Source organism: Neopelma chrysocephalum, unplaced genomic scaffold (genome assembly GCF_003984885.1).
Source record: "Neopelma chrysocephalum unplaced genomic scaffold, ASM398488v2 Primary Assembly neopelma1_74, whole genome shotgun sequence".
Lineage (NCBI taxonomy): Eukaryota > Metazoa > Chordata > Aves > Passeriformes > Pipridae > Neopelma > Neopelma chrysocephalum.
In genome coordinates, this window is record NW_020897735.1 from 1,199,703 (window position 1) to 1,223,010 (window position 23,308).

At 49.7% G+C, this 23,308-nt stretch overlaps 1 protein-coding gene across 18 annotated transcripts in view; it reads left to right on the top strand.

The window, feature by feature from the left end:
• CACNA1B (calcium voltage-gated channel subunit alpha1 B) overlaps positions 1–23,308 on the top strand; it is a 306,654-nt gene that overhangs the window by 136,215 nt on the left and 147,131 nt on the right. For all 18 annotated transcript variants that reach the window (XM_027687401.1, XM_027687403.1, XM_027687404.1 and 15 more), the window contains 2 exons: positions 1,548–1,651; positions 17,219–17,334. In XM_027687401.1, coding sequence (XP_027543202.1) covers positions 1,548–1,651; positions 17,219–17,334 — 220 coding nt within the window. The remainder of the gene's footprint in view (positions 1–1,547; positions 1,652–17,218; positions 17,335–23,308) is intronic.

Genomic DNA, 23,308 nt, shown 5'->3' on the forward strand with positions numbered 1-23,308 from the left:
CCTGAAGAGCTCCCTGGTGGTTGATGAATGCGGGAACTTTGTCACACCCTAAAACCCCCTCCCTCCCCTCCCTCCTCTCCGGTGCTTACTCAGGGAGTGAGGATGGAGTTTGGCGACAGGAAAGTGCTGAGTAAGCAGCTGTGGAGCTGCAATCCCTGGAAGATGCCTGGTTTTCTTGCAGACTCCTTGTCTGTGTGTGCCCATTCCGGGCACGGTGCCACCCTGGCCTTAATTGCAGCCCCGATGAAGGGAGGGCCGTGGTTCCCTCCCGGTGCCACCTCAGTTCACCTGGAAATGTGATGCTGACGGGAAGGGTTGAGGTGGGGAGAGAAGAGGCTGCTGGAAAAGCCTGCGCAGAGTCAGGTCACCTAAAAATGCCTCTTGGCCCCGCAGCGGGGTCAGCCCGGAGCTGTGGAACTCACAGAACTGTGGAATCACTTAGAGTGGAAAAGGCCTTTAAGGTCATGGAGTCCCACCATCCCCCAGCACTGCCCAGGCCACCACTAAACCCTGTCCCCAAGGGCCACATGTGGCATTTTCTAAATCCCTTCAAGGATGGTGACTCCACCACTGCTCTGGGCATCTGTGCCAGGGCTGGACAAGCATTTCCAGGAAGAAATTCCTCCTGATGTCCAACCTAAACCTTCCCTGGTGCAGCTCGAGGCCATTTGCTCTTGTTTTATTGCCTGTTACTGGGGAGCAGAGCCTGACTCCCCCCTCCTGTCAGGGAGTTGCAGAGAGTGAGAAGGTCTCCCCTGAGCCTCCTCCTCTCCAGGCTGAGCCCCCCCAGCTCCCTCAGCTGCTCCTGCTGCTCCAACCCCTTCCCCAGCTCCGTTCCCTGCCCTGGAAGGAGCCCCTCAATGTCTTTCTTGCTCTGAGGGACCCAAAATTGAACCCAGGATTGGAGGTGCCCTCACCAGTGGGACGGGCACTGCCCTGGTCCTGTGCCCACACTGTTGCTGGCACAGCCCAGGGGCCATTGGCCTCTTGCCCACCTGGGCACACCTGGGCTCACATTCAGTGGCTGTCACCAGCACCCCCAGAGCCTTTTCCAACTTCCCAACCACCCTGCCCCAGCCTGGAGTGTTCCATGTTGTTGTTGTGACCCAAGGGCAGGACCCAGCACTTGGCCCTGTTGACCCTCACCCTGCTGGCCTCAGCCATGGATCCAGCCTGTCCTGATCCCTCTGCAGAGCCCTCCTGCCCTCCAGCACATCCCCATCCCACCCAACCTGGTGTCATCAGCCCACTGACTGAGGGGACACTCGATCCCCTCATCCAGGTCATGTCCAGAAGCATCAGATGAATCTTCTCCTGGGAGCTGATGACAAATCGTGTTGTGGGTGGTGGGACAATCACTTGGTTCTTCAGTTCCTTTGCTGGTATTTGAGCTGGTGAACACACCAGAACCAACCACCAGAGGTGGATGAGCCCAGGAAATCCAAGGGGACTCTTTCCTGCCCTCTGCCCTGCAGGTTCTGTGTGGTGTTTTGTTTCTGAGGTGAATTAATATTTGGTTTTGTCTCTCCCTTTTTCTTTGTTTCCAGACAAACGACGCTGCAGGAAATACCTGGAATTGGCTTTACTTCATCCCTCTCATCATCATTGGCTCTTTCTTCATGCTCAACTTGGTGCTGGGCGTCTTATCAGGGTAAGAAGGACACCAATGACTTGTTTGTCCCCACCTGGGTGTGAAAAGGGAAAATGTGTTGGTTTTAGTGGGAAGATGTCACTGGGAGAGCTGGGTGATACATCCCACCATGCATTGTCGCTCTTCCCACTTTTCCCACCCTGCTTGAAGTGGGATATTTCTATAAGACTGTAGAGCCTTAGGATGGGAATAAGCTGGTGAATAATCACTAATTGAGACGATTCTGAATCCAGACCCAAGTGTTAAGTGGACTCCTTGGAATTCCACTGACCTGGGCCTGTGCAGCCAACACTCCTGTGTCACCCTGAACCCCCACCAGGAACCCCCTGGTGCCAGAATAATGCTGGAACTGGACATGGAAGTGTGGATAATGCACTTGGTGTAACTGCAGCACAGGGGAAGGGGAACCTCAGCTAAAGGCATTTGAAAGATCTCAGGTGTTTTTTTATAATTTGGTTTTTTGGTGTTGATGTTTCGTGGTTTTTTTGTTTTGTTTGTTGAATCTCTCCCTGTTTAAACCAATGTCTGGATTTTGGGGACCCACTGGTGTCCTGATGTTCAAACCTCAGGGGTCAGCCAAGGTTTTTGGTGTTGTTGCATGTGAGTTTTGGGTTTGGACCATTGCAGGAATCGAGGTGCCAAGTCTGCAGCTGAGCTGGAACGTCCCCAGCATGTGGGGAAATTTGATCTGGAATGAACAACCCGGCTCATCTCAGTGGTTTGCAGGCTCTTAGGCTCTGGCACCTCATTTTGCACAGCATTTCTTCTCAGATCAGGCAGGTGATTGAGACTCTACAGATGTATAAAGATCTAGATTTTTTTTTCTGGCAGCAGGGGATGAAAAAAGAGTTGTTGCTGCTGTGTGGTAAAAGCCTTTCAGTGCTCCACCTTTGCTCTTCCTTTTTAAAGCTACCAGAGAAGGAAAAGTCTTTTCCAAAGAACATATTAATGCAAAATTGTGTTATTTTGTAATTATTTTCATCCTCAAAGCTGTGGCAGGAGCAGGGAGGCAGCACTGCAGTTGCATTGAAGGTCTGTGGGTGTGTCCTGCTCTTTGCTGTTGCTGCATCCAGGAATAATTGTCCTGATCAATAACTGGTCAAAGCCATTCATGGAACATCCTTTTGCTTTGAGAAGGAGAGTTTCTTGTCTGATTTATGATTTAAAGGGAGCGCCCACACCAGTTCTTTAGGTATCTCCTCTTCCTTCTGTCACACTGGGGTCAGCCCACGGTGACTGGGATGATCCAGGGGATTTAAAACAAAACCAGGAGCCTGCAAGCTCCTGTTCCTTCGTGCTGGATTCAAATGTGTTTGGTGTCTGACTCTCCTGAAAGCCTCTTGTTGCTCAGGGCAAAATATGAATATTAGATAAATATGAATCTTCTCTTAAAAATGCAGCTCTGTGCACCAGGTCTGCCTTTGTTAGTGGTGATGGGGAGAATTTCTTCTTCATGGAGGGAAGCTTTTAATTCCTGTTTTTGGCAGAGTGGTTTGATGGCCTTGCCTGGAATAATTCCTGGGGAGAGGCTGAAGGGAATGAACATCCCAGCTCAGGTGTGAGCACAGGGCTCAGCAGGCTCCTGGTGGGCCTGGAGCTACTGGGCAGGGAAGGAAAGTGGGTATAAAAAACCCTTCCCTGTGAGGTGGGGAGGCCCTGGCACAGGTTCTCCAGAGAAGCTGTGGCTGCCCCATCCCTGGAAGTGTCCAAGGCCAGGTTGGACGGGGCTTGGAGCAACCTGGGCTGGTGGAAGGTGTCCCTGCCCATGGCAGGGGGTGGAACTGGATGATTTTAAGGTCCCTTCCAACCCAAACCATTCCATGATTCTGTATCTGAATGAAAAGGTGATGAAAAGGCACCAGGAAGATGGAAGGACCCTCTGAAGACAGAGACTGTTATCTCTGTGTGACAGAATCCCAGAATGTGCTCAGTTGGAAGGGACCCCCAAGGATCATCCAGTCCAACTCTTCCCTCCTTCATGGGACCATCCCCAAGAGTCCCACCCTGTGCCTGAGAAGATCAGTCACTTTGATACTGTAGAGACAGTTCTAGTGCATGACAAATAACACCTTTTCCTTCTTATCTTTCAGTGGTCCTCATTTTTAATCTATTTTTTTCTTGTATATTTTCCCTCTCTAACCAATTATCCCCTGTTAATGTGTGTCCTGTGGCTCCATATTCTGTAGCCAAAAGCCCCAGACAGCCCCATAAAAGATGAATTTCTGCTGGAGGTTTTTCTTTACAGGGGTTTCTGCATGGAGAAAGGGTCATTGGCATGTTGACTTCCACATGGTCCAGTTTCACTCCAGGCCATGGAACCATCCACATCCCAGTGGAAGTGTCAGCAGCAGCAGAGACTCTTGGCAATGCCCCACATTCCTGTTGCAATAAAACCAAGTTGATTTGGGGTTAGGCATTCTACAAATAGCCCATGAACAGGGTGAACTCAGCTGCTTCTTATTTTCATGATCTGTGCACCTCAGCCTTTAATGTCACTGTGCTGGATCCTGGGGGAATACTCTGCTCTCCTTCTCCACACATTCCAGAGAGGGAACAGCAGGGAGAACCAGGGGATGTAACACCCCCAGGAAACAACTGTAAAGCTGAGGTCAGCTCCCCACTTCCCTGAGCTCGTGTGTGATCTTCATTACTGTCCCCTTGCACTGAAACTCTGCTGGAATCATACAACACCCTGAGCTGGAAGGGACCCACAGGGACCATTGAGTCCAGCTCCTGTTTTCCATTGTTGTTATTTTTGAGCTGGTTTTCCCTGTATATTTGTTCCTCAGTGGGCAAAGAGGAAGCTACAGATTTCTGAAGCAGATGTGCAGTTGCCATCACAGATTATGGCAATTTAATTAATCCCAGAACCACAGAACTGTTTGGCTTGGAAGGGACCTTAAAGCTCATCTCCTTCCACCCCCTGCCATGGGCAGGACACTTTCCACCAGCCCAGGTTGCTCCAAGCCCTGTCCAACCTGGCCTAAATCTAAAATGAGGAGAAGTTATTGAGCTTCCTACTAACACTGGGCTGTAGAGAGCTTTGCCATAAATCTGAAAGGAATGTTCTGCCTTTCTCTGGTTATTTGTGAGCCCATGTCAACACCCAACAGATACCTCAAATAACTGGGCTGAGCTCCTGGTTTTCTTTGTTTGAGCAGTGGAGGGAGATGGACCCAGCTGAGATCCCCTGTGTCATCTGCTCACAAAATGTCAAAGAAGAGACGATACTCATTTTAAAATAAAGAGCAAACAACCTCTCCCCTCTGCTGATTCTTCCGGAATTATAGGGCAGGGCAAAAGCAAATGGCCTCAAGTTGTACCTGGGAGGTTTAGATCAGATATCAGGAAAAATGTTTTCATGGAAAAGGTTGGAAAGTATTGGAACAGGCTGCCCATGGAAGTGGTGGAGTCAGCACCCCTGGGAAGGTGAAAAAAAATCTGTGGATGTGACACTTGAGGCCGTGGTTCAGTGGTGACCATGGGGGTGGTGCTGGTTGGCAGTTGAACTCAGTGATCTTAAAGCTCTTTTCCAGCCTCAATGATTCCATGATTCTGTGGTTCTGTAACAAAAGCAAAGGCAGGGAAGTGACAGGGAGATGGGGAAGTGTTGGTGAAAACATATCATAAAAATAACCCCCAATCTCAGGCTGCAGTTGCTGTGCCAGAACCCTGAGTACCTGGCTAAAGCTGTAATTAAAAGCATGTTGAGTCCATAATTCAGCTTCCACGGGACCCTGGTGCTGTACAGCGTGTCCTCCTCGTGTGAGCTCATCAGAGCCCTGCCAGTGCTCTTGTTCTTGGTTAATAATTAACACCCTCCCAGAACGGCTCTGCTTTCTGCTCCTCTCCCCTCCCTGGGCAAGGGAATATCCAGCCTGAATATCCAGACTTCCCCGTGATCCAAGGAAATGGGGGGTTGTTGCAAACACCTCATTTCTGGTGGCACAAAGGGGGTGTTGGGCTGTCCGTGTCCTTTCAGAAGCCACAGTGGGTGCTGGGCTGTGCCTGCTCAGCCCAGTGCCAGAGGTGGGCTCTGACTGGGCAAACTGGGAGCAGATCCCCTTTGCCAGGTCACCCATCACAAGCAAATACAGGCTGGGCTGGTTTCCTGAAGGAGTTGAGGGTTTTCCTGGAGCTCTGCAGTGCTCAGAGGGGCACAAGTGAGGTGCAATTGAGCTCCTAAAATCCAGCAGCTGCCTTTGGTTGGTTGTTTAGGGGAGATTTGGGGCCTCCCAGCAGGACACAGCATCCCATGTGCTGTGGAGCAGTGGGTTTGTGTCCCTGGAGAGGGATTTTCCCCTCAGTTCCTCCTTTATATTCCCCCCACTTTCTGTTTTCCTTCTCTGGTGCTTCATTCCTCTGTGAGCTGATAAAACCCAACAGTCCTGCAGGAACCAATAGAGCAGAAAAATACAGATTATTTTCTTCTGGGGGAGCTTTCACTGAGTGCCAGAGCTGATGTGAGAGCTCAGGACCGTGCAGGGCCAGGAGAGCAGAGGCAGGAGCAGAGATTTCACTCCCTTTTGATATTATTAACACTCAGAAGGCTCGTTTGCTTCTCCTTGTGAACCATCCACGTGCTGGGAAGCATGTTGGGGTGACTGCCTGAGCCTGACCCCTCCCCAACCCCAGACACACAAAGGAAAAAAGGAAAAGAGAAACGATAAAAAAAAAATAATTACAAATTAGGTGAAATTAGGAGATTAGACACTTGGTTGAAGCTCTGCTTAACCATCCACCCACTCACCCCAAAGGATGAACCAGGTCTTGGTCACACTGAAAAGCTGCCCTTAACTTCATTTCTCTGTTTTAACCATGACAATCCATGCTATTCCTGTTCCAGAAAGCTGGGGCACTCCCAGAAACTGAGGTTACATTTTGTCAGGTGCCCAGTTCAGCAGCAGTGAAAATCTTAAAGGGTTTGTATCCATAACACATTTTTCCTGAAACATCTTTTCGTGCCGCCTGCGCTGGGTGTTTATTCAGATTATCTGTGACCCAGGTAGCAACAAAGGGAATAAAGCAATCACAGGGAATGCAGCCTTTCCATGGGAAAAGATTGGCTGCCTCTGGTGGCACCACGGGCATGCTCTGAGTGCAAGTCATGCCAGGAGCCACTGACCCCGGATGCCTTCCTGTGTTCCTGAAACCCAGGCTCGTTGGCTTTTGGGATGTTGGGGGACGTGGCTTTAATTCCGACCAGAAAATGCACCGTGATGACCCTGATGAATTTTTTATGGAACTCTGCACAGTTTGCAGTGAGGAGGGAAAAACACCCCTGGTGTTTGAGAAGTGCTGCCCAACACATGTGGTTTCCCTACTTTGTCCTGGTTTCTTGCTTGGGCAGCTCCAGCCACCCAGGATGGGCACCCACTCCATACCCCCCTTGGCTTCCCGGTGATCCCTCCCTCAGCAGCAACTTCCAGTGCTGTTTTCCTCATCCTGCTGCTCTTTCCCTCCCAGCCCTCAGCCTCCTCTCAGCCCAACCAGCACCTTTCTCCCATAAACTTCTGGGATTATGGAGTTTTCTGCTGCTTGGGTGTCGAGCGGGGTATTAATACAAGGATTCTGTACATCCAATTTGTTTGGTCTGATGCTTTGGATTCCACCCTGCAAAGAGGATAAATGTTATCATGGGATACTGGGAGGAAGATGATTGAAGTTCTTTCAAGGCTAAGTGCTTCCTGGCACTGCTTCCCACAGCAGTGGGGAGCACCCAGGCTGGAGACACAGGGAATGCACAGCCTGGGAATGATGCATTTGGATACAGAGAGTCTGTGTCTCTGCAGTGTGAAAAATGCTGCTTGTCATGTCCTCAAATATTTATGGTGAAGCCTGAGGTATTCCCAGCCCAGCCAGTGAAGAGTGATGATTGTTCCTGAGGTTTACTCAGCTGCAAGAACCTGGTGTGGAGAGGCACCACAGGGCCTGGGGGAGGGTTCCCTGCTCAGGAATGGGCCAGGCTGCTCTGTCCTGGGATGTGCAACACCTGCCTCGTGTTTTCTGAGCCCACCTGGGGTAAGAACTGCAGGCAGAGAGGTTGAATGGCTGCAGCATCTTTGTGACAGCAGGAGCCTGGCAAGGGACAGAGCCACAGGCTGTGCTGGCACCCTGCAGGGGAACAAGGGGCAGGGAAAAAGGGCTTTCATTCTTTAATTAATTTAACCCCTGCTGCAGCCTGTTTGGAGCAATCTGCAGCGTGGATGCTCTCTGGGCACAGTCCCATTGAACACTCTCCCAAACCTCTGGCTCTCAGTGCTGTCCCTTGTGTCCCTGAGGCTTTGGTGGGGGGAGCACAGCCCCATCCTGCCCTCCCTGCCTCAGTGACTTGCTCAGTTCCATGACAGGTTTTCCCACCCTGAGGATTTTTGCCAGATTGAGATCATAAAACTCCAGCCTGCAGGACGTGCAGGGGCCGGGGAAGAACGAGCCTGATTAATTTGTCATAATGGCAAAGTGTTCTTCTGTCCTCCTTCCCCTTATTACAGGGACAATCATTCATTTCCCTGTGAATTTGTTCCCAGTTCACCGTTACCTGCTGCGATCTGACTTTGCCAGGTGTTAATTATTTGCAGTAGAAGAGCTGCATCATGGAAAGAGATGAGATCCTGCTTGTTTTCTCCTTGCTTTTAGTCTTTTCCAAGGCCACTCTTTAAAAGAAGGGGAAAGACAGAAGAAAAAACTCTCCATTTTTTTCCTTTTTTCTTGCTCATCACCCTTCCTAAGAAAGCCATCATTGCAAACATGAAATGTGGGAGAGGGAGCTGTTTTTCTTGCAGGAGATGTGGGGAGCAGTGACTTTCCACGTGAGCTCCATCTCACCGAGTTAAATGTCCTGTTAAATGTCCTATTAAATGTGGGTCTTTTGCTCCTTTTGTGGGTTTGGTTGGTACAGGAGTGCTGGACTTTTTTTTTTTTGCCCTTCTGCTAAACCACAATGGAAATTAAAGCCTGCAATATAGGCATGGTACACAGGAGACCTAAATTTGAATTTCCTGGGGCTTCTGCTTTGACTCGGGGGCGGAAACTTTCTGAACAGAGCCAGAGGTTCAGCCAGCAATTGTAACAGGATGATGCTGGGAGATAAATGGTGCTTTTGAGCTCCTTTTTCTCACTTTGCTGCTGCCTCCTTGCTGCTGTGGCACTGGCAGCTTTTCAAATCAGATTAGGGGCAATCAAAGTAAAATGGGCACAAGCCAGAACTTAAAGACAAAAGAAGGGAGAAAGATGAATTGCAGGCTTCACCTCTGCGCTGTTCCTCTTCTCTTTCTAGAAATACAAGACATATCCCATATCTGGCTTGCATTTGAAGCATCTCCTTGCTGTGCTCAGTGATAAAAGTGGCTGTGAAGCCTGGCTTGGTGCTGAGATCAATCCCTGGGTGATGCTTTCATCCTCCCTCAGCTGGCTGAGGAGAGCTGTGTGTTCCACCTCTTTAGAGCAACGAGGAGGAAGCAGAAGCTGCTCTGTCTGTGCAGGATTGATTGAGCCAGTCCTCACTCCTAAGCAGGATATTAGGATGGGTTCAGCAGCTCAGCCAGCTGGCTCTGTGTGTTTGGGCTCAGTCTGGACATGATCACGCCCAGTGGGATCTTGGCTGACTGTAATTCCAGGTGGGATAGAAACATAGAACATATTTCTTTGGGATTTTGTGCAGCTGATGAGACAGCCTGGGGTGGATGATGAGCCACAGAGCTCTGTCATCTCAGCACTAAGAAATCTCAGTCCTTCTCTGGGCTTTCCTGGTTTAATAGCAAGGTTCAAAACTCTGACTTCTCAGCCAACTGCCTTTATGGGCAGGAAAACAATGTCTTACAGGCACCAAATGTCACCAGCACAAAGAAATCCTAAAGAAATTACACCTTCCAGGTGAATCAGCTGTTTGGTTTCGCCTCATTCCAGCAGTTTTGGGTGCTCTCCCTGTGCCCCTGAGATGTGCTTCCTTTCACCTCCCTCAGAATTTTTTCTTGCCCAAATGAGGTGCATTTTCCTGCTTTTTCTTTGTGTCCCACGTGGGTTAAACCCCATCACAAATCAATGTGCTTTGTCTGTGTTCAGTGGTGCCCTGGCTCTGATTTTTGAGAGGTATTTAAAACCAGTGATTTAAAAATACCCTCTTTTCATTTCTATTCATGTTTTCAGAGCACTAAGTCAAAGGCAGCAAATTATATTGAGTTCTGCCTGCAGGTTTCTCTGCATTTGAGGGTTTGGTCTGGGGGTGAGAACAGCCACACCTCAGCTCATCCTGAGCTCCTCCTGCTCCTTACTGTGGTGAAGACACCTTATGCTGTGGGGAAGAAATCAGTGTCCTGGCTGATCTCCTCTCATTTATTTTCCAGCCCTTCTGGGTGCCAGGTGCCAGTTCTGCACACAGCTGAGCCATGTCCTCATGGATTTGCATCATCCCAGCTTTGGGCCACGATGCCTCATGTCCAGGCAGCTGGAAAATGCCCTGTTTGTCTATTTACTCCTGTATGTGTCCATATTTTTCTTTCCTAAGCCAAGTTTCTAAGCTCTAACAGCGTATTTCTAACTCCCCAGCATCCTCCCAGGTTTGTGCACTGCAGGGAATGGTGCTCTCCCTCCTCTCCCCACCTCTTCCCCCTGTCCCTCACCTCCTGTGTGCTGCTGTGAATATTCCAGCCCTTGCTGAGGCTGGTTTTCCTCCTCTCCTTTAGGAGTTTTAGTGAGAAACTCTGAAGGTTGGTGCCTCTGAGGTGGGTGGCCTGCAGGACATCATCCCTGCAGGGTTTTTATTCTCCTCCAGCCCTGCCAGGCTCTCAGAGCTGTGTTGTGGGCTGAGTTGTGCCTTTTCACCTCTGAAAGAGTCCAGAGAGTCCCTGGTGATGGTGGAGTGCAGCTTGTTGAAGCAAAATGCTTCAGGAATTGAGGGAAGTTGGTGTCCCCTGTCCCTGCTCAGCCCCCCAAGCTTTGCCACCTCAGCACCCCCAGGAGGGGAGCAGATGCTCAGTAGGTCCTCAGGCTCTTCCTGCACCCTCATCCAGGACACTGAGCTCCTGCTTTTTTCTCTTCCCACTCCCATCTCCCTCCTGCACCCTCTCCATGGGCTCTCTCCCTCTCTTTCTGCTGGGCTCCCTCACTGCCCCTGCCTTTCAAAGAACAGCTTTGCAGGAGGTAAAACAAACGTTTAGCACAGCCAAGGCTTTGTGTCCTCGGTTGCAGAAACAGTCACAGTCAGAAAGGTGTTGGGTTTTTTTGTTGCATCCTGCAGAGGCTTCCCCTTATAAGGGGTTTAATGTTCTCCAGGAACACCAAACACAGAGACCTGAACCTGCAGAGCAAATTCATCTCCTGGAGGAAGAATCTGCTGGATGCTGGTGTGTTAGTGAGGGAAGTGTTAGGAATATTCACTGGATCAGATCCTGGTGGAATGAGCCCCCCGAGGGGCTTTTCAGGACTGTGTGAGGTGGAAAACTCAATTTCACGGGTACTGCAGGACCTACAGGACAGCAGGAGCACAGGGAGGGTTTGCTGAGCAGGAATCTTCCTACCACATTAGTGTAACTGGCTTCACCCAAACAGCTGGAATTCGGCTGGATTAGGACAAGGTGGCAAACCCCAGCATCAAAAACACACCCGGGAGGGAGAGGAAAAACGAACTGAAGGCTCTTTCTCTATTTCTTTCTCACAGCTGATTAACCAAAACAAATGGTAGGAAATGAGCTTCCACCCTTAAAATGCAATGAATTTCTCTGCTTGCCTGTGGATGCTCTCAGGATATTGGGAAGTGTGTGATCCCGGTGCTGAGCACTTCCCCTGAGGGGTTCTGGAGGATCTTCTGAGTGATCCTAAGCCCCTGAGCAGGTGGTTGTATCTACCGAGAGCACAAGAGATGTGGTTTCAGCGGCAGATGCAGACAGCACTGCATTCATCTCCCCTCTCTTATCATCCAGCATGTTCGTGTCTGGGGTGCTACAAGAGCCTCTTCTTATCTCCACAGTCCCTCCGCAGCCTCGCAGGGAAATTCCTACCTCGGTGTCGCTGCTGCTGAAAGCTTAGCGGGAAATAGGGGATAATGGGCACTAAGTGTGTCGGGAGGTTCTTTCTTTGCTGTAAAAGGGGTGGACTGAAGCAGAGAGGAATTTTTAAGCCTTCCCCTCTCCCCACCCAGGCAGCCCCGGCAGCACAACCCACGATTTTGTGCCGCTGCTCCTCTCGCAGCACGTGTGTGATGCTGCTCTGCCTCAGAGGAGCTGCTGTTTTCCACCCTCTGTTTTCCATCCTCTGCCTCCAGCCCGTCCCTCCCTGTTCCTGAGGCTGTGGGGGCTGCTCTGCAGGCTGCTGACAGCTCTCGGATCCATCCTCGGGCGCTGCTCCACGTCCCACAGCCGAGCTCACACCCCAGGCCTCCCGTCCGGGCCAAGTTTTGTGTCTCCACCTGGAGAATTGGGTTTGGCCCCTGAGTCACTCAGTGGAACATCTGCAGTCCTGGCTGGTCCCTGTGCCAGCAGCTCACCCACTTGCAGGATCTGGCTCCTGTCCCGGCTCCTTTCCACTCCCCAGGGCTGTATTTCTCCAGGCAGGACCATGTCCCAGGATGTCACATGTCACCCGGGCTCAGCTTCGTGCCTTCCTTTGATGTGCTTGGACTGGAGATGAAGCCAACCCTAAAACCGGTTGCTTTATTTATATTTTGAAGTCTTGAAATTCGAAAAGTTCTCCACAGCTGCTTTCCAGGAGCTGCTGGCGAAGACCTGAGATCTAAAACCGATTTTTTTCCTCCCTCAATTTATTTTTAAGACTTAAAATTCTAAAACTTCTCGACAGCTGCTTTCCAGGAGTCACTGGCAGAGTCCTTCCAAGATCCGCGCAGCTTTCTCTTCACTCTGAACGCTTCAGATTCAGCGGCTGAAGGCTCTTCTCCCCTTTTAAGACCTGAGATTTCATGAGCTCGAAAGAACGTGTGATTATTCGGAACGAGGAGCTAATTACCTGTGTTGTTATTCCGAGTCGCTAATCAGCAGCACGATTAGTGGGAGCGGTGACAGCGATGCTGTATCACCTCTCCCGGCCTCTTCCCCGGCAGCGGGAAGCAGTTTGTCTGCTTTCGAAGCGGAAAACCCGACTGGCAGAGGTTTAATGATGTGATTAGACTCGCAGGAAGCTGCTGACGCTGGCCCTGGGCCTGTGCCACCAAAGCCAAGACCAGGAGATGCTCCATCCCAGCTCTCTGCTGTCACATAGGGAGGTTAATCAGAGACTCGGGGGATGAAGATTGGCGTTTGTTTATTTTTTTAACCCCTCTTTGGTTGCTGTGACAATATTTTTGGTTTAAGACCAGCGTGGATAAAGGACTTGTAAGAATTTCATTAGTTCATAATGTTCACTGACCCTGCTGGTTACTCGTGAGCTGATTGTGCCTCTTCTGTGGCTTGGGGGGCTCTTGAATCGCCCTGAAGTGGCTCTTTCAGTGCATTTTTACACTGAGATTTATTTTCCTCCTCCACCCACCACGGTGATAAGCAACAACCATCCATTTCCCGGTGACATTAAGCACCGACCCCTCTCGAGAAGACAAATGTGACACACTGAGCTCTGCTGGCTGCCGTGTGGTTTCCAGGATGGATGTCCTTCCTTTGGATCCTACTTGTTCCATGACAGATACTGTCACAGGAGAGCTGGAAGGCAGCAGTCACCCCCCAGCACCTCGTGCTGCTGTGCTGGGCAGGAGCACTGACCTTTCAGCTCTTCGTGCCCAGCTGGACACGCTGGAAGATGAACAGTTTGAGGGCTTTTGGAGCTCTTTGGGTGATGAGAGCCAGGGATGAGAGTGGGTGAACCATAAAATCATGGAATGGTTTGGGTGGGAAGGGACCTTAAAGCTCATCTCATCCCACCCCCTGCCATGGGCAGGGACAACTTCCACTAGCCCAGGTTGTTCCAACCTGGCCTTGGACACTCCCAGGGATGGGGCAGCCACAGCTTCTCTGGGCAACCTGTGCCAGGGTCTCACCACCCTCATGATAAACACATTCCAGAGCTGGCCAGAGGATGGAAGACCAGCTATGAAGAAATTCCTGCATATTTCTGCTCAGGTTTCCTTTCTGGTGATTTGGGAGATTTTTACAAGTCAGTGACATAAATAGGAATTATGCTGAATAGAAGAGGGAACTTATTTACTGCTCCCAAACATTCCCAGGGGACTTTCTGTGTTTTCATTTTCAGCTGGCAGGAAAACTTCAGTTGAAATATTTTCAGATTAAATATGGCATTTTGATGTAATTCCCCTCCCCCTCCTCTCCCCTTCCTTTGAATGTGTTCTGGAATTTTGTTGAAGAGTTCTCAAATGGAAAATCTGGGAGCAAAGAGGGACTATTTCAGCTCATGAATGGTGATGAATGTAGGGGAAGAGACACACATTTTTATTAATACATTTCATACAGAAAACAGCTTTTTAACAAGTTCCAGCTTCATCAAACTTCTCTCCCATCTCCTGGAGACAGGAGAAGGAAGAAGTGATGCATCCTTTTGCCAGGAAGACCCTCCATCAAGACCCTCCACTCTTCAACCTGGATGATTTTGCTACAGCTCTGTACCCTCAGAAGGAATTCAGTGAGCAGAGACTCAGGGTATTTTCTTCTCCTGGAAATTACCTTCCCAGCTTCCACAGTAGTGCCTGGAGAAGCTCCAATGCCTGGACAAAGACCTGGACAAGCTCAAGCCCATGGGATTCTCATGAGGTTTAACAAGGCCAAGCCCAAGGTGCTGCACCAGGTTGGGGCAACCCCTGGATCAATCCAGGCTGGGGATGAGCAGATGGAGCAGCCCTGGGAGAAGGTCCTGGGGGTCCTGGTGGGGGAGAGGCTGGACATGGCCCAGCCCAGAAACCCCCATGCCCTGGGCTGATCCCCCAGCGTGGGCAGCAGGGGAGGGGGGGATTCTGCCCCTCTGCCCCTCAGGTTAGACCCCCCTGCAGAGCTGCTCCAGCCCTGGGGAACAGCACAGCAAGGACATGGAGCTGCTGGAGAGAGTCCAGAGGAGGCCCCAAGATGATCAGAGGGATGGAGCAGCTCTGCTGGGAGGAAAGGCTGGGAGAGTTGGGATTGTTCAGCCTGGAGAAGAGAAGCTTTGGGATGACCCAATTGTGGCATTTTAGTGCCTGAAGGGAGCCTAAAAGAAAGATGGAGAGAGACTATTTCCAAGTGCTGGAGTGACAGGACAAGAGGGAATGGCTTTCCACTGACAGAGGGCAGGTTAGATGGGATATTGGGAAGGAATTCTTCCCTGTGAGGGTGGGGAGGCCCTGGCACAGGTTGCCCAGAGAAGCTGTGGCTGCCCCATCCCTGGAAGTGTCCAAGGCCAGGTTGGACTGGGCTTGGAGCAACCTGGGCTAGTGGAAAGTTTCCCTGCCCATGGCAGGGGGTGGAACAAGATGATCCTTAAGGTCCCTTCCAACCAAAATAATTCTGTGAATGCCAAACCTGCCAGTTCCAGGGGGCAGGAGGGTGCAGTTCCCCACTGGTGGCTTGTGAGACGTGTGTGTCTGTACAGAAACTGCTGAAGGGTTTCAGCTTCTCCCAGTTCCTCCCTCACCTTCCCACACATTTAAGGTACAGGCCACTCACTTGAGGGTTGGACTCAATGATCCTTGTGGATCCCTTCCAACTCTGGATATTCTCTGATTCTGAAATATAAAGTTGTGATTAAAGGGACAAGTCCTGGGGAGTTTAACTTTCCTTAGGCAGCATCGGAACTGGCAGAGGATGAAAAGCTTTGCAAGGAAAGCTCTTCTTTCCCTGCTCCTGAGGGGTGAGGGAGCAGTGCCATGGCTCATCTGCTGTCCTTCTTGCCCACGGGGGTCCTCTAGGAAACTTCCTACCCAGCGTTGCCTCCTCCTCTGGGAAGTTTGTGGTGACATGAGCCTGTAACACATTAAACGTGGCCCCTCCACGCCTGGAAATTCAAATGCATGTTGTCACCTCGTTCTGTCTGATCTCCTTCCTGCTGCTCCAGGGGGAAATCAACACTCAGAGAAGGTCCATGGCCCCAACCAGCAGGCACTGAACCAGAAATGAGAACATCAGAAAGGGAGGTGGAGCAGAGTGCCCAGGCTGACACGTGCAGGGTCCCAAACGGCCTCGCAGGGATGTGCTGAATGCCAAGGAGGAGCTGCCGGTTCAGAGCCGTGTTTTCACTTCCTCTGTTCCAAGGATGGGGTCATGGGCTGTCCTGTCAGGTGGGGGACAGGAAAGGGGAGTCAGGAGACTGGGATGTGCTGCCAGCATGGAGATAAGGGCTCAGCTGATGGCAGCTCTCCCATCGGTGGCTGTGCCGTGTGGTCGGTGCTGAGCCAAGTTCTCCTCACGGTCCCTTCTCCCGGGTCAGACAGTGCTGCCAAACGAAGCAAAAGTGTCACCTCTGGAGGACAAAGTGTAGACTGGGAATGTAAAGCTGTGTCTGGCACTTGGAGCTCCTTTTCCCTCCATTCCTTCCTCCCGTCTCCTGCTCCTTGCTGGCTTCTGAGAACATTTGTGTGTTGATTACATGAGATTTTAGTCAAAATCAGTGGTTAACTACAGGTTTGCAACAATTACCAGTTAACTGATGACACCAAGATGTTGAATGAGTGAGGTTCTGGAGCACCTGAGGGACAGAATCCTGATCCCATCCTAACCACAGAGATGAAGCCTCTTTGAGAGTCACTCCAGTGTGTGCCCAAAGGGAGGGGCTGCAGAGGCTGGCTCAGAGCTCTATGAATGGCAGATGGGCACATACATCTTCACTTGAGGCATCAGAAACTTCTCAGAGGTGACAGGAATCAGCTTGGGGAAAGCCCCAGAGTGAGTTGTCTTGGCTGAGGGCTGTGCTTTTGTCTCAGCATCATTTTAAACTGGGCAGCAGGATGTACTTGGATGTGATTATTGCAATGGTTGGATGAACTTTCCGTTCTGAATTCCCTGTACAGCCCTGTTCTAATAATTTGATACCAGATACTTGCTTTCCATGTGATTTTAGCAAATAGCAGGATCATTTTTACCCTCAACATAGAGAATCTGAGCTGTTTCACCTCAACCCCAGAGCACTCAGCCTGACTTGCAGCTCCTGTTTCTCACAGACATCTTAAGCCTGGGAAAAAATGAAAGGCTGTCATGGAAGAGCAGATCTCTTCACAAGAGTGCTGATATCTCTGTGACTTAATCTTGTGCTTCCAGGGGAAATTCTGCCGTGGAGAGAGATGGATTTTAGCGCTGAGGATAATAATTGGTATTGCGTGACTGGCTGTGCACCAGGGTCTCCTTGCAATGGCTGTGGTGTGGCCAAAGGGCTCGAGAAACGTGTGCACAGGGCAGCTTGCGGGTTCTTTCATGATGTGAGAGGCAGAGAAACAATCTTTCAGGTTCTTTCAGGGTGAGAGAGGCAGAGAAACAAACTCGACTGAGCTCCAGTCAAGTCGTACTTTGTCGGGTGTCGCTTGCTGTGGTTTCCACTCACTGCTGTTGACTTCACAAGCTTCATGAACACAACCTGAGAGGCTGAAGGAGGGCTGTGTGTTTTCCATGGCTGCTGGTGACAGGTGGTCTCCTCTCTCTTGCCTCTCCACAGTGAATTTGCCAAAGAGCGGGAGCGGGTGGAGAACCGCCGAGCTTTCCTGAAGCTCCGCCGGCAGCAGCAGATCGAGCGGGAGCTCAACGGGTACCTGGAGTGGATCTTCAAAGCAGGTAAGACCAGAGATCTCCTCACCTCGCTCTTGGGGCCAGTAGAGTCTGGTGGTGAGAGAGGACAAAGGCCCAGAAGCAGTCCTGGGTGTGGTTGGCCATGGAGGGAACACAAGGCTGGAGAGGGCCCAGCCAGCACTTGATTTTTGGGGGGATTCTTTCTGAGCACTCCCACTAAAGTTATTGCAGAAGATAACTTTAGTTATTTCTGAGCACTGCCACTAAAGTTATTGCAGAAGAGCTCAGTTTGGTTAAGCAAGACTGAAGGAGCTGAGCCAACTTCCTTTATTGCTGAGATCAAAGCAATTGTCTTAATACAGCATAATATAAAAAGTGATACAGTACCCAAAGTCTCTACAGTGGGGAAACTGTTCCTCTCTATGAGTCATTTCTATTTTATTTACTTTCCAGCACAGCTGTTTTACAAGCCTTTTTTGCTGGGATGGTAAAATACACCCCAGTGTCATTTTTATGAGCTATGGAGCTCACTTGCATGAAACTCCCCCCAGCACATATTAACATTGCTTTATAACCATTATATCTGAACATTGCACTTTATTGCAAGCCCTGAGCAACTTTAACAAGGACCCAGACACACCCATTTAACAAAAAATAGCCTGCTCTGCTTTTCCTTTGATTACCTATAATCTGTCTGCATTATACAGTAGCTCAAATAGTCCTCATATAACCACTGTGCAATTCTATCATGCAGCATCAAGGAAATTGGGGGGTAATTTCCTCCTTGCTTGCTTTGCTGAGAAGCTGAAACACCTGAGTAAGGTGAAAACCCCTTTTGAAACAATGATGGAGAGAAAAAGAAGTGCTGGTTTCTCAAACAGGCTGTGAGGTGCCTTTGTGGACAGATCAGCTCCTTTACAAAATCCTTGCCCTTTACAAACGGGGAGGCTGAGGGCCAGAGTCACACAGTGACTCACCTGACATCAGCTGATAGACCTGGCAGAGCTCAGAAAACATGGGCTGGCACCGTGTTCAAACCATGCCATCACTCCTGGCCGTGCCATCACTCATCCTGCTGATGCCAGGGGCCTGCTGGGCTAAAATGTGCTTGTGCAAGCGAGCGGTGGTGTGGTCACAGCAACTCACTGCAGCATCAGCTGCATGAGCCAGGGACAAACCAGAGTATCCTGGGGCTGTTCTGATGTAGGTGGCCCTTGTTTGAAGTTACAGTTTCTGGTTTATGTGCACAATCTGGGTGAAGAGCACTTCACCTGGGTCCTACTGCTTTGCTTCTTCTTCCTCCTCTGAAGGGCTCGTTGTGCCCAGGGAATGGGGCTCTGCCCTGCTGTGGGTCCTGGGACCTTCCTGAGGGCAGTGATCATGGAATCACAGAATCTGCTGAGCTGGGAGGGACCCACAAGGATCATCCGGTGTGACTCCTGGCCCTGCACAGGAACATCCCCAAGGGTCACACCCTGTGCCCCAGAGGATCATCCAAACCCTCCTGGAGCTCTGGCAGCCTTGGGGCTGTGCCCACTGCCCTGGGGAGCCTGGGCAGTGCCCAACCAGCCTCTGGGGGAAGAACCTTTCCCTGAGATCCAACCTGACCCTGCCCTGACACAGCTCCAACCATTCCCTGGGTGCTGTCCCTGGTCCCCCCAGAGCAGAGCTCAGTCCCTGCCCCTCCTCTGCCCCTGCCCAGGAAGCTGGAACTGCCATGAGCTCTCCCCTCAGTCTCCTCTTCTCCAGCTGAACACCCCAAGTGCCCTCAGTGTCCTCCCACGGCTTCAAATCAAGGCCCTTCCCCATCCTCATTCCCTCTTTTGGACACTCTCTAATGGCTCAATATCTTCCTTATTTTGTATATTCACCCCAAACTGCCCCAATATTGCAGGTGAGGCCGCCCCAGGGCAGAGCAGAGCAGGACAATCCCCTCCCTGATGTCCCCAGGACAGGCTTTGCCCTTCTGGCTGCCAGGGCACTGCTGACTCAGGGCCAACTGGCCACTGACCACGACCCCCAGGGCCCTTTCCTAGCACTGCTTTCCAGCCTCTCATTCCCAATCTGTCTGTACATCCAGGGCTGCCCCATCCCAGGGGCAGAATCCGGCGCTTCCCGTGTTGAACTTCCCATGGTTGGTGATTCCCAGCCCTCTGGTTTGCCGAGGTCTCTCTGCAGATCTGGGCATGAGCTCTGAAGCTTTCAAATATAAAAGAGGACGAAGTAGCCACCGTTTATGTGGTGGCTCAAACCCATTATTTCCTGCACAAAGTGACAATTGAGTGCCAGCTTTATTGCCAGGCTTCTATTCCCTGGGACTGTTCAGCAGCAACTGCCCTCAGCCAGGCAGCCACCCTTCATTCTGGGATTCTGCAGGAATCAGAAAAAGAATCATTCACTTTCCTTTCCATCTATAATTTGTCTTCTCATTGTTTTCAGCGACCTCAAATTCAAATTAATGAGTGGTTTGTGCAGTGGCTGGAGCAGAGTGCACTGTGGTTCTTGGTTTAATGCCATCTTACTTAGAGGCTCCTGTGATTTTTGGTCTCTGAATCCCGGTTTCCCATCTGTAAAATAAAGAGGACAATTCCCTTACAGGGACAAAGCTTTCATTTAGGTGCCTGTTTTGCCAAGAAGAGCCATGCAGGGATCACCATGAAGATATCATCAGCTGAACTTGAGTTAAAGTTGAGCTGGAAAAGTTATAAAATGTACAATCAATCCCTGCTCCAGCTTTGCAGCCCCGTGGGAATGGCTGGCTCTTCTATTCCTGTGTTGCCAGGGCTGAATAAATGCCACACCAACACGGAGTAAAACTGCTGTAAAATGAACATCTTTTGATTTAGTTTAATAACACAAGATCCAGAAGGTTTTGTAGAACAGGGAAGTGTGTGCAAAAGAGCTGAATCAGGGAATAATAAAAATACTGTGTAAAGGCATTGTTGAAAATACAATAGGAATATAAAAAAGCTTCCTAGTACAGCTGAATAATAACAGTAATTAAAATCAGCTTAGCAGTGTTAATAAAATCTTTGAATACCAAATGCAGTGTGAAGGCAAAGCAGAACAGGGAGTGGAGTGTTTAGAATTCAGGCTCTGAAATCTGGGACTGTGCCGCCGACAGGGATTTCCCAGCTCTGTTCTGAAGGCCGGGATTTCAGCTGGGAAATGATCTGGAATTTTCAAACCGGATCATTGCTCTTCCTTGTCCAGGACTGTGGTGGAGGAAGAAGGACAGAAATCTCCTGGCCCAGCCCCAGGCAGGGAGATTCAATAAAGGAAAGAGCAAAAGTCTTGGTGTTCTGCTCCGATGGAACTCTGGAGGGTTTTCTTATTATTCGTGTGAATATCTAATGGTTTTTAAATCCTTCCCATCCTTGACCTCCTTGACTCTTGTAGCAAAGAGTTCCACATGTTAACAGTGGATTGATTTGAAAAAATAAACCAAGCCACCCAACTGTGTCCTGCCCTCAGTTTAAATCCTTTCTGCAGTGAGAGGAAGAGCTCAGGAGTGCACTTTGTGCTTCTTTTAATTACTTTTCTTTCTTTAATTTCCCTCTACCTTGTGTCCTCTTATTTTCTCTGCTCCAGAGCACACAGAACCAATCTGCTCCATCCCCTCTCTTCCCATGGAAGGTTCACCAGGCCTCTAATACTTATAATAACCTTCCTGAGCATTTTGGTTGCTTGTTTTTTCTCGTTTATTTTTGATGCAAGGTAGGAAGAGTGAAAAGCTGCATTCCAGTTGTTTATCAAATGGCATCTCAATACTTAGATTGTTTCTGCTCTGTAATATTTGACGTATTCTGAGCAGTTGCTGGAGCTGGAAAGGCATTTTCCTTGGCCTTGGTAGTGCTCAAGTTTTTATCCCAAGGGCTGTGACTGGTTTAAGACCAAGTATGTGAGTGACTAAAATCACTCCATCTCTATCTCCTGTTGGTCAACAAGGATTTTAATTTAACATCATGTTTATCATTTATTGACCACTCTGAAGTGTCTTTAATGTTTCTCACAGCCTTCTCTGTAATTTGAATTATATTATCACAGAATCACAGAGTGGTTTGGGTTGGAAGCTCCATCCAACCTTGGACACTTCCAGGGATGGGGCAGCCACAGCTTCTCTGGGCAACCTGTGCTGGGGCCTCCCCACCCTCACAAGGGAAAATTCATCCCAGTATCTCATCTAAATCTACCCTCCTTCAGTTGAAAGGCAATTGTGCCTTTCAGAGGAATTAAACAGAGGTGAAGCCAAGCAATGTAATCCATGCAAATGATTTTGCCACCACTTTCTCCAATAAACTCCTCAAAACTGTAACATCCATTAGGCTGTCATGCTGCATTTCAGAACCAGAAGTTCTGTGCACAGAGTAAAGAGCTTATAAGCCCACAAATATTCTTTTGAAGATGTTTCTCTTATCTTACAAGGACATGCATCAGTTTGAAAACGCTCTGCTCAGAAGTCTTTCAGTTCAGGGCTAATCAAGTTGTGTGTCTTTTGCATTTTAATTCTTTCCAGCTCTTTCCCACAGCACTGATTCAGAGTGTTTCCCTTCTCCTGGAGTAACAGGCTGTGGGAATGGTTTAACCTCTCTCTCCCAGCCCACTGTAACTTCAGTGCTGCCCCTTGACATGACAAAGCTTTATGAATTTTCAGGTTTCTTGAGAAGAAATAGAGCAACAAGTCCTTTGATCCAGGTGGGAAAAGCCACCTACACCAACGAGACACGTGTGTGAGATGGCAAAGAAGGATAATTGCCAGAAAGACAAATTAGATTTCCCCATGAGAGTGTGGCAGCTTCTTCCAAAGGCTGTATTATTATTCACTTTTTTTCTCTTTACCAACTCTGACAGTTAAAGTCAGTTTTTCTTCCTTTTTTCCCCCCCTAACTTCTGTTGCCTGTTGAACTGAGTTATCTGAGCCCACAATGTCCTCTCTTCCCATGCCAAAGGGACACCACGTTTCTCTGCTGCTCTGTCTGTACTGTTCACCTTCCAGTTCCTCAGTGTCAGGTTTGTCTTTATTTCCAGTCCTTCCAGTACTTAATGACCAGCAATTCCTGTCACTGCTGAGACACCTCTCGCTCTGATATCCTGGTGAAACCTTTGTCTGGAGGCTCCAAGTGGCTGATCTGACACCATCTCTTTGTGGAATATTTCTTCTAATGTAGAGTCACTGGTTTGGGAGTTTTTTCAGGCATTCCAACTATCCTCTTCCAGGCTTTGTGATGACTAAAGGCAAAGCAGCTTCTGATCCTCTGTGTGGTTAAACCCCCTCCTAGCAGTGCTGAGTGTCCTGATGAGCTGGCTTTTTAGCAGGCCCTAAAAACCATGAGAAGCTCTTCCAGGGTGGATATGTTCCTTGGAATTCCCAGAGGATTTAAGGCACACAGGAGTGATTATGGAAGGAGAGAACTGCGGAGCAATGGGGGTGGAGAGTTGGGATTCAGGGAATGTCCTTGGTGGAACCTGGGGTTGTAAAGGGAACAGTAAAACTGAGCCCAGGTGAGATGTGTCCGTGGATGGAGATGTGTCCATGGATGATGTGTCCATGGATGGAGATGTGTCTATGGATAGAGATGTGTCCATGGATGATGTGTCCATGGATGGAGATGTGTTTTGGATAGAGATGTGGCCATGGATGGAGATGTATCCATGGACGGAGATGTGTCCATTGATGGAGATGTGTCCATGGGTGGAGATGTGTCCATGGGTGGAGATGTGCCCATGGATGGAGATGTATCCATGGATGGAGATGTGTCCATGGATGGAGATGTGTCCATGGATGATGTGTCCATGGATGATGTGTCCATGGATGGAGATGTGTCCATGGATGGAGATGTGTCAATGGATGATGTGTCCATGGATGGAGATGTATCCATGGATGGAGATGTGTCTATGGATAGAGATGTGGCCATGGATGGAGATGTATCCATGGATGGAGATGTGTCCATGGATGGAGATGTGTCCATGGGTGGAGATGTGTCCATGGGTGGAGATGTGTCCATAGATGATGTGCCCA